Genomic DNA, 16,222 nt, shown 5'->3' on the forward strand with positions numbered 1-16,222 from the left:
TTTCAGCTCCAGTTTGTAAATGTTGAAGACAGATCCCAATTTGAATGCTGGTTCCAAAACACATTAAAAAGTCAGCGCTATACACCTAAATAGTAAGATCGCTTCTGGCAAATACAAAGGCAATTTACTGAAGTATATTGCCTTTGTATATCCTTCAGTGATAAACCAAAAAATATAAATGCAGCACTCCGAGTGCTGATTGCCACTTTAAACAAGCTGCTAGCAGACTTCTGATCTTTTGAAGCTTGTTGAAAGCCTGCTAGGAAGCCTGTTTAAAGTGGCAATCAACCCTCCCATTATGATTTGTGATTCCTTTTAAAAGCTCTGCAAATACTTTATCAACTTGCTGTTCACACTGCTCTTAGGCTCAGTTCACACTAGTGCAGGCCGTGCATCCCGCGTTTGCTCAGGCATGGCAGCCCATTCATTTAAATGGCGTGAAATGTACAATAAAAAAAAAGGTGCATGCCCTTTTTTTTAAATGTGGCCACTGGCCACAGTCTTTTTGACCATGTGGTTCCTGCACCTACCATTGCTCTGCAGCAGAGATGCGTTGGGTGCCATTCAGAATGAATGGCAGCCCCACGCGTCTTGCAGGAGCAGTGGGATTCAGCTGTGGTTGTCAATACAATTCAACCAGAAAGCATAATTTGCACTAGTGTGAACCAAGCCTTATACAAGCCAAAGCCTGTGTGAAACAGGCCTTAGTATATCAACCCCTATGTGTCCGAGGGACAGGGGAGCTTACTGGCAAACTGACATGCACCCCCTCCTATGCTAGTGACACTGGTTGTCAGCGAGCACCATCAATCCTAGCTTAATAGATATACATCTCTTTGTTAGCTGTATGGTTGGACAGCAGTAGAGGTTAGAAGGTCTCCAATCGCACTAACATGATGGTAAAACAGGGAAAAAAGTCATTCCACCCATAAAGATTTTTACATTTTGTTGCAATTTCTCAAGCAGGGCTGATCCCATTATCTATATAAAACTACCAATCATTCCAAGAAGCACACGTATAATTTAAAGTGGATGTAAACCCACTCTCATTCTTTCTAAACTTCTGCCATAGTGGTCATCTAAAAAGGATATACATGCCTCTTTACTTGTCAAATGCCTCCCCACCCACCTCTACACTCCACTTGTCCACGTGCATTTTCTCCTTTGTATTTCTTACACTGAACTTCTGCTATGATCACTAACATCTACTCATGCCCAATCATGCTGAGGTGTGGAGCAGCCAATCCTGGCAGAGCTGGAGAAGAAAGGAGGGGGGATCTGAAGTACACTGAATGTCTCTCGCAGGCTCCTTGCATGAGATATGCAATTCACCTGTCACTCACAGCAAGGCGGAGAACCAGACTCCTATTTCTCTGACCATTTTTAGCTCACTGAAAAAAAAGATAAGAGGACTGCTCAGAGCTGGATTAACTCTTCGTGGCAAGACTGGGCACAGATGACATACAAACCTATACTGTACAAGCCTTAATTAAAAAAATTAAAATAAATTGGGTTTACATCCACTTTAAGAATCCAAACACTCAGATAACTTGTGCAAGAAAAAGTCACCCCACCCACCAATCTCAGGGACAGATCTAGCCATATGACTAAAAATAAGCTGCTGGACATTGGTCTGATCAGTGACCAGGATTTCCTGCATGTATGGCAGCCCTCTTCATCCACGTCAAAGCTCCAAATGGGCTGTGTGTGCTAAACACCGGTGATCACTTCCCATAAACCAAAAAACACTCAGTTCAGTGTAATCTTTAACCACTTAAGAAGTCCATATAAAAGTAACTGAAGATGACACCCAGCGATACAGCGAAAACTCTTCAAACGAAAGTGATGTAACCGCCACCAACAAGAGAAATGCTTCCTTACCAGATGGGATGGACCATTTGCGTTAACAACTGGTCAAAATAGCGAAGTCCAATCGGACGCAACGTGCGTACGGGGGAGGAGCTTTGTGACGTCACCCGCATCCTTTCGATTGCTGTTTGCAGCTGTACACCACGGCTACATGCCATGCTTTATGATTTTAATCTCATTCGCTATACCAGACGGTAGTCCTCCAGTGGATTTCCCTGTGCCTATTGTCCAGTCCAGGATTTTTGCTGTATAGTGAACTTTTTTACCCTTGGAATAAAATACAGTCTACACTGAGATCGTGTTTTCTGTTTCTTTTATATCTGATCGGATTACCTACCATTCTGCTGGATCCATCCGCATCTTCTCTCCTATGCCGAGACCAAGCTGTTTTGACCAGTTGTTAATGCAAATGGTCCATCCCATCTGGTAAGGAAGCATTTCTCTTGTTGGTGGCGGTTACATCACTTTCGTTTGAAGAGTTTTCGCTGTATCGCTGGGTGTCATCTTCAGTTACTTTTATGTTTTTTTTATTGCGCTGCACTTACATACTTTTTTCATTTGCTACATTTGAGGTCGTGATTACCTTTTTTTGTGTTCAGCTTGCAATATTTTTAGTTTAACTGTATTATTTGTGCGCCGATTGTTGCTTTTATTGTTTAACCACTTAAGACCCGGACCAAAATGCAGGTAAAAGACCAGGCCCCTTTTTGCGATTCGGCACTGCGTCGCTTTAACTGACAATTGCGCGGCGTGCGACGTGGCTCCCAAACAAAATTGGCGTCCTTTTTTTCCCCACAAATAGAGCTTTCTTTTGGTGGTATTTGATCACCTCTGCGGTTTTTATTTTTTGCGCTATAAACAAAAATAAAGCGACAATTTTGAAAAAATTCAATATTTTTTACTATTTGCTATAATAAATATCCCCCAAAAATATATATAAAAAAAAAATGTCCTCAGTTTAGGCCGATACGCATTCTTCTACCCATTTTTGGTAAAAAAAAAAAAAAAACAAGCAATAAGCGTTTATCGGTTGGTTTGCGCAAAATTTATAGCGTTTACACAATAGGGGATAGTTTTATAGCATTTTTATACATTTTTTATTTTTATTTACTACCAATGGCAGCGATCAGCGATTTTTTTCATGACTGCGACATTATGGCGGACACATCGGACAATTTTGACACATTTTTGGGACCATTGTCATTTTCACAGCAAAAAATGCATTTAAAATGCATTGTTTATTGTGAAAATGACAGTTGCAGTTTGGGAGTTAACCACAGGGGGCGCTGATGGGGTTATGTGTGACCTGAAGTGTGTTTACAACTGTAGGGGGGTGTGGCTGTAGGTGTGACGTCATCGATTGTGTCCCCCTATAAAAAGGGATGACACGATCGATGTCATCGCCACAGTGAAGAACGGGGAAGCCACGTTTACACACGGCTCTCCCCGTTCTTCAACTCCGGGGACCGATCGCGGGACTCCAGCGGCGATCAGGTCCGCGAGTCCCGTAGCTTCGGACCGAGTCGCGGGCGTGCCATTCTGCCGACGTATATGTGCAGGAGGCGGTCCTTAAGTGGTTAAATGTCGACTCATACGTATGAACTTTAACATAAAGGGCTAAAGGCTTAGCAACCAAGCACATTTCATATTACCATATTTCTGGCTTTTGAATAAGGTTGCTAGATTAGGTACTATGCATGTTGTGGACAGGTGGAGGTTGTATACCATATACCTCGCTGTATGAAGACAGAATTTTTGACACAGAAAGTTTTGACACAGCTTTCATTTAATGCACGCTACAATTACACAGCCTATGTTCTATATGTGGTCTGTAAAATGCCCTGTCTATAAATATAAAAGCCGTATATCTGCACCTAGCAGGGATACAGACTGTGTAAAATAAAATCCAAAACACAATGTTAGAAAAAAAAGTATTTAATTTTTAATTTACCTTCTACAATATATACAGAACAAAACCAAAAAACTCGACTGTCAAGCAACAGTGTTACTTGTCTACATGGAAACCAAATATATAAAAAAAACAAAACAAAAACGTAGTGCACTGCACTTTACCGACAGTCTGGAAATAAAAAGTTTAAATATTCACACTTGGCAGTTAACCCTTCTCTTCCCAGAGCACACAGCTCAGTGAAGCACTGATCACATAGACACTATCACAATAAAAAAAAAAAAAAAAAAAAAAAAAAGGAAGCATCTCCAGCTTGGAGTCTGTACAGCCAGACAGGTAAGCTGCGTCTCCTACTGGTTGTTCACTGAAAGTTACAAAAATACTGACCATTTCCAATCCCCCATGCGGGGACATTTACTAACACCATATGTGCTGCCCAACTGCAATTCCCAGCATTCTATGAGGCAAGGGGTCCCTGGGCAGGAGTGAATAAAGCCTGTGTACCACACATCACAGGAGAGCAATCACCCTACTATCTTTAACAAATAGCAGCTTCATCAGATTTGCATTATCAAATGTAACATTTAGGCTACTTTCACATGGACAGTCAGAGGGCAGTAAAACCAGATGGTTAAACTGCAGTTTTACCACCACCCAACCTACAAGCAGACATGGTGCCGCTCAAAGCAACACACATTGTTGTGACTGTGATGCTTTGCATTGTGTTGCCGCAATTTTAATGCTACATGCAGAGTTTGACCAGCATTTCTGCCTGTTTAACTCTCCCATGTAAGTGACTGGGATTACACCGCAACCACAAGCCAAACAACTGGCTCACAGTTGCGGTGCAGTTCCACAATGTAAAGTTGCCGTTCAGCAGCAAAAAAAAAAGGCAACAGATATCAGTATTGCCTACTGAACACTAGGCTGAAAGGCCTTTCACTGCCCTCTGAAAAGCCATTCATTGCAGATGGTTTTTCAGCGGGACATTACAGGATACCGCTAGTGTGAAAAGGAACCCAAGTCCTTGTACACACCGGCTTCAGTATGCGAAATAGCAAGGTGTTCAACAAGCTTTGACAAAGCTTTAAGCAACATTAAAGCTAGCTTTATTTTAACCTTTAAAAAAGATGTATGGGTTTGTTTAAGAATTATACTTACCTAGGTGGATGCTGCATCTGTCCCCTGGCACCTCGGACACTGAGAATTGAGCGATCAAAAACTGCTCATCCCTCGGTTCTCACAGCTCCGTGAGCAGAGAGCTGCTGACTGGAGTGCTGGGCTTGTGCAGGGGGCGAGAGCGGTCAGCTCAGACTCTCAGTGGCTAGCTCAGAGGCTGAGTCAGGTGCTGGTCCAGGCAAGTGGGCATATCGCAACTCCATTGTGATCTTGCCCAAACCTGGACCGGCTCTGAGACGTCAGCCGACAGTGGGCTTCAGCCTGCTGTCTGCTGAAAAACTGTTCACAGGAGTGAACGAACTGCACTCCTGTGATCCACAGGAGAAGGCCAGCCAAATGAGCTTTGGTTGTATTTCTCCTTTTAAGTAAAGTATCTCAATTGCAGTACGGTGACATTTAAAATTTTACTGCGAGTGCAGACTGTCACCTTAAACAGGCTGCCATCAAGCTTCAGTGGGCTCTCAAGATTCAAGTAGCATTGAAAATTATGGAAGACAGCTAGCCGCTTGTTTAAATGGACAGCACTCAGTTTAGCCTCTCCAAACTGGAGCCCAATGGCTTAAAGCCCCATGACATCAATTGGAAAGGCTTTGTAATAGATTGCTGCACACATGGTTCTCATGTAGAAGGCCAAAGATAAAGCAGGGGTGAGCCATATATCGTCTGACACCCCAAACCCTTTATCAAGGGAAGGATTATCCAGCCCAACATCATCCAAATGTAACATTTCTAATGACAGTCTATAGTGAAGCTGGGTTTTTGCACAAAGTTGTTGTCTGTATTGAACATGAGGACATATAGCACTCACTCTGGAAAATGTCCACCTTTATAGAGTTGGCGCTACCACAAAGTTCGATTTCAAGTGATTGTGCCAGACTTTGCCTTTCTCTGTATGAAATCCAAGATCTAGAGTCAAAATACACATGATGGCCGATATAGCTTGAGGCCTGACAAAAACATCAGCAGACTCACCAACTGATACTCCACTACCAGTTGGGGAAACAGGTGGGCAACAATATGGAGCGTGGGTGATCTTTTCTCTTTGTATGACCAAATACAATGAAGTGGGAGACATGGGAGCTTCTCAGGAGAAATGTTGGCAATGGAAGATCTAAGCACCTGGTTGCCCCCACCCTCCAAAATGCAGATATTGCACCCGATTACAAGTGAATATAGAACATTACCTATGTGTAAATGTGGAACAGAATGGGCAGCTGTGAGTCTTTAGTGACCATCTATGTACATGCTGATGATGGACCTGGATGTGGAAGTGGACAAATAACACTCAGCTGTGCTCCACCATGCCTCCGCCATTTAGGTGAGGAGATGCATGAATTTGGTTATTGCTGGAAGCGGTCTCCTCTAATACCAATGGCGAAGAGAAATCCGGAGGCGAGGAGTCCAGGCTGTCGCAGTTCCAGTAGGCTTCACACAGCGGGAGATCACTTGGCTCACACACACTGTAGCTTACAACACAAAGGCCAACAGGTAAAGCAGAGAGTGTCCGGGAAGCAAAAGGAAAGTGGAGAGAAAAGTAAGACAGAAGTAAAGGGTTAAGAAAACAGCAGCAAGAATTCATTTCATTAAGGACTGAGATAACGATCCTCATATATGCCATAACTACATGGAGCAGCAGCTGGCCATATGGGAGTGCTGTCACTTATATGTCACCAGTTTACACCCTGTGCTGGGAGAAGATGCAAATAGTCACTATAAAAGGTCAAGTACAAATATATGGCCGATCTTTATTATATTATGAGCATGAGATATTTACTTCCCGTTATTCATAAAAACTACATTTTTGCTAGAATACAAGATAAAAACAACACAATCATATGCTGTATGTAGAAATACTATTTTCAATGGATAGTATGGAAGTTGGATCATCTATGGGCATGCCATACATCACATGGGTTCAATGCAAAGGCTTAACTCTGCCAGAAGGGACGCCCTCATCTCCCAGCATCAGCTGCCTATGGTGATACACAATACTTACACTCTATAAACTTACCGACTGGTCATTGAAACAAAACCTTATTTTCTATAGTGCCATGTCAGGTTTGTGTGTACCTATATAATATAACACAGTTTTAAGCTTCTGCCATTCCCTGTGTGCTGCATTCTACTAACAAGCAACACCACTTAAGATTACATGTACTGTCATCCAGTGCCTTGAGATTGGCAGGCTAGAGAAGTTGTGAAACTGCGGTCTTTATCGCAGGACTCTTGCACACGGAGGTTGTGATTTAAGAATCAAACTGAACCAAATATGGGAAGAAACAGTTGGTGAGAAGTGCAACTTTAAAAGATCTAACATTAAATATTCTATTGCTCCCAGTCTGATAATCCTAAGACATACAAGAGATTTTTTTTTTTTAAATAAAATGATTCTATACTGTATATGCTTTCATATCCGACAGCATGTGTACATAGAGAAGAAAGAAGCTGTAGAAAGACACCTTCCCCAGTGATTGTGTAGATGAGCCCATTCATTTGTGGACTCTTAGAAACATGCACATACACTAAATTACCAAGAGTATTGGGACACCTGCCTTTACATGTACATGAACTTTAATGGCATCCCAGTATTAGTCTGTAGGGTTCAATATTGAGTTGGCCCACCCTTTGCAGCTATAACAGCTTCAACTGTTCTGGGAAGGCTGTCCACAAGGTTTAGGAGTCTGTCTATGGGAATGTTTGACCATTGTCCCAGAAGCACATTTGTGAGGTCAAACACTGATGTGGAAGAGAAGACCTGGCTCACGGTCTCTGCTCCAATTCATCCCAAAGGTGTTCGGGTTGAGTTCAGGACCCAGCCAAGTTTCTCTTCATCAAACTCGCTCTTCCATGTCTTTATGGACCTTGCTTTGTGCACCGTCATGTTGGAGCAGGAAGGGGCCATCCCAAAACTGTTCCCAAAGTTGGGAGCATGAAACTGTCAAAAATTTCTTGGTATGCTGATGCCTTAAGAGTTCCCTTCACTGGAACTAAGGGGCCAAGCCCAACCCCTGAAAAACAACCCCACACCATAATCCCCCCCTCCACCAAATGATTTGACCAGTGCACAAAGCAAGGTCCATAAAGACATGAATGAGTGAGTTCCGGGTGGAGGAACTTGACTGGCCTGCACAAAGTCTTGACCTCAACTCAATAGTACACCTTTAAGGGTGAATTACAGCAGAGACTGCGAGCCAGGTCTTGTCGTCCACATCAGTGCCTGACATCACAAATGTGCTTCTGGAAGAATGGTCAAACATTCCCATAGACACTCCTAAACCTTGTGGACAGCCTTCCCAGAAGAGTTAAAGCTGTTATAGCTGCAAAGGGTGGGCCAACTCAATATTGAACCCTACGAACCAAGACTGGATGCCACTAACCAACGAGACCAGTTTTGTGTCATTTGGGCGTTGTAGGGGGGCTGAGTGACCTTTAATATATTATTAATAAATGCAAAAACGATAAAAGATAGACTGGCAATTTTAGCAGCACAAACGTAGCACTAACAAATGAGACCAGTTTTGTGCCATTTGGCTGTTGTAAGGGGGCTAGGTGATGTCAAAGTCTGGAAAAAAAACAATTGCTTATATCTTCAAAATAAAAGCAGCACAAATGTAAATTTTTGTGGCACAAAACAGCACAAACGTAGCATTAAAGAAACACACTTGAGTTTTTATTTGTGCCGATTGTAGGGGGGCCAGCTTCGCTTCACTGATGCCATTAACGTTCACGTGTGTGTAAGGGCAGGCGTTTTAAATTCTGCTGTGTAAATAAATGTATCACTCCTGTCATATTTCAACAGTTGTTATAATTCTAATTGATAATTAAAGGGGAGTTCCAGGCTTTTTTATGTTTATTAAAAGTCAGCAGCTACAAAAAAAAGTGTAGCTGCTGGCTTTTAATAAACATACACTCACCTGCTCCACGGTCCAGCGATGCGCCGGCCGGAGAGAGGAGCAGAGCTCCGGCCGGCATCTTCATTACTAGTGTGGGCACTCGGCCGTGACAGCTTTCGGCTTCACGGCCGGGCACTCACTGTGCATGCGCGAGTGGCGCTGCGCTCTGAGTGGTCAGACGATCTCCTGGGACCTGTCATGTGTCCCAGTCGATCGCCTACAGGAAGGGGCCGCCGTAGTTGATATGACGGGCCGCCTAAGCAGTCCCTGGGCGAAAGGAGGAAGTGGGACAGGAAGTCTCACTCCTACTGAAGCCCCCACTCCCCCCCTCAAAAAAAATGGACATGTCAAATGTGGCATGTAAGGGGGCAAGGAGTGGTTTAAGCGGAAGTTCCACTTTCCATGTTCAAAATTTAGAAGAGTTGTGCAAGACTGCATTTGTGTTCTAACCACCCCCAAAGTTTTCCTTACTCAATTCCTACTTAAAGCCAACCCCTGGACAACTTGTCTCCCGACATTCCTCTAAACTTGTATTAAACACTCTAATCAGCATGCAGATATTGGCAATACTATGAAAGAGAAGAATGGTTGTGTGTGGCCACCTTAAGACAAGTTAGGCAAAATGGAAACACTTAGGGAGGTCAACGCAGCTTTATTCTTCATATATTACTATCATAATATAAACCAATTATATATGCATTAAAAGCCACAGGCATAACTTGACTGACGTATACAAAAAAATTAAAAATCCATACACTGGGCCTATTTATAAGGGTCAAAGAAAAAACACATTGCACCACCCTGAGAAAAGGTCCTCCTTTCTGTACACTAAACTCAAACTGATGGATCATGGTGCTGATAAAGTTTTCATAAAATGTGTCTGTCTGCAAACTACATTTAAAATAATCCTGGGGCAGCAAAAATAGTTCTTGCGGGAAAACAGTGTAAAATTAGGATTTTTGGTTTACCTGTAAAAAACTTTTCTTGGACTACATCACAGGACACAGTAGTTAATAATCATTAATACATAATTTATGCTGCCACCTTCAGGTGAATGGACAGTGTTAAAGATGGGCTCAGGCATGTTCACAACGCCACATGCCTGAGCCCACCAGGAAGCCGACACTCCGCAGTGCTAATCACAGGCAGGGACACATTTCCTGATCCGCAGCTGCAAAGATCGGGAAATGTCTCACTGCCTGCAATTAGCGCTGTGGAGTGTCAGCTTCCTAGCAGGCTCGGACATTATTATATATGATTTATATAGCGCCAACTGTTTGCGCAGAGCTTAGGCATGTGGAGCGGTGAACACGCCTGAGCCCATCCTTGGTGGCCAGAAAAAAAAGGCAGGTGTTCCCACCAGGGCATAACCCTTCCCAGCCCAGCCTCCGTTTTGTAGTAAGCAATGAGGAAACACAAGCCTGAAGGGAGAGATCGCCATGTCCTGTGAGTGATTTACCTGTAAAATCCTTTTCCTGGAGAATACCAAAAATCCCCAAATTTCTTAATCATACATCACAGAGGAGTTAATAGTCAGGGATGTCCCAAAGCAATTCACCTGAGGGAAGGGCAACACAGCAACAAGGCCAATCTCAAAACAGAAAAGGCAAACCCCCCCCCCTCCAAAGCTGCTTGTAAGACCTTCTATTCGAAGTTGGCATTAGTTGAGGGAAAAAACATTAACCTGGTAGAATGTGTGAAGAGAATACCAGGAAGCAGCCTTATAACTTGTACAATAGAAGCTTGGTGCCAAGTGGCCCAGAAAGAACATACATTCATGAAATAGGCCTTAACTGGGAAAGAGCAGCTCTGATCCCATTGGCCTGAGAAATGAGCAGACACATCCACCTAGAAGTGGATTTAGACGCAGCCTGACCCTTACAAGGTCCTTCAAGCAGACCAAACAGCAAATCAGACTGTCAAAAATGAAGTCGCAGATAAATTTAAACAGCATCCAAAGCGTGAAGTACCCCCTCTTTTGGATGCTTAGCAGTAGGACAAAAAGGATGGCAACAAATTAAACCACCTTAGACAGGAAAGAGGATGGAGGCAGCAACACTGCCTTATTTTGTGTAGAAAAGTGATAAGGGAAATCTCTCAGCCAGATTTAAGAGAGATTAGCATTTTAAAAAGCATAGTCAGTCTGAGTTTTGTCATTTGATGGCAATTTAAGCCAAAGGACACCTTCAGAACAGACTAGAGAATAGCTAAAAAACGTGATGGAACTTTTGAACTTCACGCCAAGTAAAAAAATGCCTTTCATGTACAATGTCACTTTTCTAGACATCAACTTTGTAGAGTCAGAAACATCCATGCCTCTTAGGACCTGGGGTTCAACAGCCATGCTAGCAAAGCCAGCGACTGTAAAACAAGATGGAGTATCAGATCCTGAGACAACACTCATGTTGTCTGGATTGATGGTTCTTTGAATGTCCTTAGACTCCCGCCTGGGCTCAAAGCACAAGCATTTTTTCTGCGCAAGCTTGAGTCATATCCAGGACTAAACCCAAATACTTAAGGCATTGGGTTGCAACCAAAGCTGACTTATGAAGGTTTGGCGCCCAGCCGAACCTCTCCAGGACTTGTACTGTCATCTGAATGTAGCATGTCAGCCTTCAATGCAACTGCTGAGCAAGCCCTCCAGGTATCCCAAACCAAACTAGAACCAACGTCTCGATAAAGACCCTGGATAGCCTGAAGGGATCTTCCACCAGAAAATTCAGAAATAGTTGGTAAAGCTGGAAAACTGGAACATGTAGGTAGGCATCCTTGCTGACTGACACCAGAGAGTCCCTTGATGAAGTAAAGCAATCAGTGAGTGGGAGGACTCCATTCTGAATTTTTGTATTTTCAGGATCTTGAGATCCTTAAGGTACAAAATAGATATTTCTATTTGGCTTGGGAACCTCGAGACCGCCCTTTACTGGCAAAAAGTGCAATGAACCCTTGGGACAGTAGTCTTTCCAGAGCTACAAGGAACATGTTTTTTTGTGGATCAGAAAGCAAAAAGCATGAAGAGGGAAAGTAATGTTTGTATTCTTCTGGATACCATGCAGTAATTTTTTAACTCAAGTCTGCGTGGTTGCAAAGGTACATCCCACCACCTGAGCGAGTTGGAGCACCCCTTTATCTAAAGCAGGGTTTGTCTCCACAACTGGAGGTGCTTGGGGTTCCAATTCTTTCCATGAAACTGGGATGTGGGCTTCTGTTTTGAGCCCAATACTGGTTTCTTACAAAATAACTCTTCTTGGACTCCGAAGACATTATTGACTTCTGACCAGTAATTTTAGCCTTCTTAAGGAGGTCAGAGTACTCTTCCCTACAGTTATCTTCTGAATATTGGCATCCAAGGACAGTCCTAATAAACATTTGCTTTCAAAAGGGCAGCCTCTAAGGTTGCTTCTTGGATAGAAGTTCTGCCAACCAACACTTAAAAGAGTAACAACACTTTTGTTGAGAAAAAATAAACCCCTCTGGGTGATCAATGTACACTGCAGGAATTTTAATAAACTGTGTAGCAAATCCCTACCTTTTCTTGTTGTGAAGAAATAGCCATTTGCTTCACCCAACTAATCGCATATTTATTCTGAATGGGGGGGGGGGGGGGTCTGGTTGAATTAGCTGAATGTTCGAATGAGGAAAGCTGCAGTGTCTGTATTCTGTCAGAAGTAATTAACCCTTGGGGAGTATCTCACCAATTCTTACATTTCTATTGTAATGGTTGTCTAAAACCTGGCTTATATTTTAGTGTTGACTTCAGGGAGGAAAAAAAAAAAAAAAAAAAGAAGGCTTACCTATGGGTACTATAAATATCTTCTAAATGTGTCCTATTTAGGAGATATATATACACTATATATGTAGCCAATGATGTATATGCATATATTTACTGTACATGCACCCGTGCCACTCCTTCAGACATGTATCAGCATGTGCCGAGGTCATCGGCACATGCGCACTGAAGCAATGTCACGTCCGTGCCATTGCTTCAGCTAGTATGCTGTTACCAGCGGCTCCCGCGCATCATCGTGACTCCGGCCAATCACAACACCGAAGCCAGAGGTAACTCCGGAAGCAATGTCCTGGAGCGCTGTACGAGGACCGATGCAGGGGGGCTTCAATCTAAGGTAAGTAGGGCTGTTACTTATAAAAAAAATTCTGTTCGATTAATCGTTTTTTTTTTTTATCGATAAATCGACTAATTTCGATTAATTATAACGCACATACAGATCCAACTACTTTTTGCTGATCTCCTTGCAGGCTGATTCCCAGTGCAGCTACCAACCACTGGAAAAATGGATAGCAAGATACAAAAAACACACAAAGGCAGCGCTCGATGGGGATAGCATTAAAACTTTTATAGTCTTCAAGTAGGTAACCAAAAAAATTTTTGCACTGGAGATAAAATCGATGTAGCTACATAAACTGTAAAAATGGTGCACATAATACCAAACGGTACCAAAAGCAGTGATAAAAACATGTAGCCAAGTATGATACTGGTATAAAAATGTGTACAACGATACCACTGCTGAATCCAGATGAGTAGAGGTTAACATCAGTCCGTTGGCATGTAGATGTCCCATGAAGGGAACTATCACAACTCCCAGTGGATGGTTGTATAATCCCAGGTTGATAGAGGGAAGTGATAGAGGGAAGTGTAACAGCCCTTGCGTGTGGCAGATAGTAAGGTCCCGCAGATATGAAGGCACAGCAAAGGAGCCCTTCAGATGGACACGGCAAGCCCCGCCGGTGTCCGTGACGTTACTGCATCTCCGACGGAACTCCCTGAAGGCCCAGAAGCCGGCGGAGAGGTGAGTACCAATCAAAAGAATTTGAATCGATCAAAAAAATTAAAGATTAATCGATTAATTAAAAGTTAATTTGCACAGCCCTAAAGGTAAGTAATTCATAATGAGCTAGTATGCTATGCCTTTGTCTTGCAGGTTTTTTTTTTTTTTAAGTGCGTTTACAACCACTTTAAGGGCATAGCACACTTCTATTGCAGCCACTGCAGGCTGCAAAGCAGCTCCCAGCTGAGAAAAACACCTCAAAGAGGGTCTCAATCCACTTATCTGTGGCGTCTTTAAAGACTGAGATATCTTTTAACTGGGACCATCAGGGTGTTTCTCAAATAGGAAAGGGCTAGGTAAACCCCATTTTTTGTAGAATTCTCCATCTTCTTTCTCTATGGGGTTCTGGTAAGCTAACCGTTTCAGTGGCGAAAACACCTTCTGTGAGTGAAGCCAATCAGCATACTTCCCTTCCGGAAAGTCAGGGTACACTGGAAAGCACTTGAGAATTTGTTTTGGGGTCAGGCCCCAAAACCAGTTGACCTTAGGGGAAGAGAATTCTGGTAGCAGGAAACTGAAGGTTAGTGTGAACCACATCTGCCAGAAAGCCAATCTATACAGCGTTTCTGACCCTCTACTCCTTCCAAGTCCAGAGGAACTTCCTCAGACGCTTCATACTCCAGCAAAAAGGGGAAGGGAAGAAGAACACTCATGTTTGTGTCCCAGGCATTCCTGGAGAGTGAGCACCACCGAGAGCCAATCTCGCAGTCCAGCTAAGACTGCAGAGAATTCCTCCCTTTACACAAAGGAAGTGGAGGATTGTGCCCCTGAAACAGCACAGGTACCAGATAAGGGGAGGGTATCAGAGCTATTCTGACCCATGAGGGAGCCATTGTAGGAAAAACTTTGCAAGGGGACCTCCCTACCCAATAGGGGAATCTAGGGATTCCATTGTCCTTATTCCCTCTCCCTCTTCCCTCTCCGACAATCCTGACCATCCCCAGTCTTGTATGTGGGGTCCTTGTACATTCACTCTTGGCCTGCTGGCTATAGCAACTGATACGGATAGAGCCCATCCCTTCCCAAATAGGGGTGTAAGAAACAGGCCCAGGAAAATAGGAACGAAGTCCCCAAAAAAAAAACCATCTTCGAAGAGACTCACAGAAGCACGCATCACCTTTAGACGCTAGCAGCATGACCCATGATGGTTTCATGTGATGTACAATTAGGAAATTCAAACTTTAGAAAACAAACCCCATGTGTATTATAAGGTCATGGGGGAATATCAGTCTGATTATTACACAATCCCTGAATACATTATAAATGACATATCCCCATGAATAGCAAGCAGAATATCACAGATGGAATAAAGTGTCCTGGGCCCCAGTCTGCAAATTTATGAAGGAAAGAACGAACAAGTCTCAAATCCAGTTACTATGAGGTGCACAAAGTAAAAAGCTTCACCTTCCCTGCTAAGCTAAAATCCCCTTTAATATGTGCGTCACGCTCTCCCTCCCTGACTGCATATCACAGTGGGAGAGTTTCAGTAACAGAGGCAGGGCTAACAATCCTGAAAGCAGTGAACAGGACTAGGTGTGGACAGGTGTTGACTGACAAGCTACAGGTTTGTGAATTAGTGCGACAATGCTCATAACCACATCTCTTGCAACATTTCTCCAACTCACTGATTTCAGGAGTAGTGCAGCATCATTGTCACACCATCACATGATCCTACATTATAGGGACTTCAATGGCAGGATTAACAGCTATTTATGGGACTTCTCATGGGGATGAACAGAAAACAAAGTACATATGCACTTATAATGAAGTGCTGCAGCACATTTTTTTTCATATTTTAAATTGAGACCATAGTTGTAATTTAAAGTGTATTTTTTACCCAGACTGAGGCCTAACTTTTGTAATTCTTACTATCTAGTATGTATTACAAGATGGCACACAACAGTGATTCTACAGGGTCCATAGGCAAATAGATAACCCAAAACACTGGCTAAAGCCATCTGTTATTTCATTAAGGCACATATGTCTGCCGTCACTCCAGCCACCAATATAAACTACATAGTCCAAGATGGCTGACAAAAGGCACGCTTCCTGCAAAATGCCATTTTCCGTTGGAGCTGCACCCAGGCCCCTATTTATACCTGGAGGAGTAATATTCCTCTTCCAGCTCATAAAGATCGATGGCAATCTCGTCCCGTAGAGAAATGAGCTTTTTGTCGCATTCATCCTGGAGTGTTCGCAGCTGTTGGTTCCTCTGATTGATGGCCTCATTCACAGAAGGAAAATCGTTCAGAATGAGGTACTGCTTCAGATCGGAGACCAGCCTCATGAGAGATTCACCTGCACGCACCTAAAATGCATGAGAAGAACAGTGATTGGTTCATCTACCAACAACACTTTTCAGAATGGTAAACTGGTGATCCCAAATCTGTTGGGAGTTTTGTTCTCCGATTAGGTTTTGTGGTATCTGCAAAAGTATGTCGGGACACAACCCACATGTGCAAAGGGGGGGGGGGGGTTACCTTCAAAACATGCCCTACTGTGGACAAGGATCTGTATCAAACATA

General features: G+C 43.2%; 1 protein-coding gene across 5 annotated transcripts in view; it reads right to left on the bottom strand.

Annotated features, from left to right (window-relative positions):
- Window positions 1-3,788: 3,788 nt before the first annotated feature.
- MED22 (mediator complex subunit 22) overlaps window positions 3,789-16,222 on the bottom strand; it is a 38,950-nt gene continuing 26,516 nt past the window's right edge. For 3 of the 5 annotated variants that reach the window (XM_040324000.1, XM_040324002.1, XM_040324001.1), the window contains exons 4-5: window positions 15,797-16,005; window positions 3,789-6,423 (exon numbers count right to left, since the gene is read on the bottom strand). In XM_040324000.1, the coding sequence (XP_040179934.1) occupies window positions 6,243-6,423; window positions 15,797-16,005 (390 nt within the window). In that variant the 3' untranslated portion in view covers window positions 3,789-6,242. Of the gene's footprint in view, window positions 6,424-14,877; window positions 16,006-16,222 lie in introns of those variants that run through there. The other 2 variants (XM_040324003.1, XM_040324004.1) reach the window with 2 other exon arrangements.

Source organism: Rana temporaria, chromosome 9 (assembly GCF_905171775.1).
Source record: "Rana temporaria chromosome 9, aRanTem1.1, whole genome shotgun sequence".
Lineage (NCBI taxonomy): Eukaryota > Metazoa > Chordata > Amphibia > Anura > Ranidae > Rana > Rana temporaria.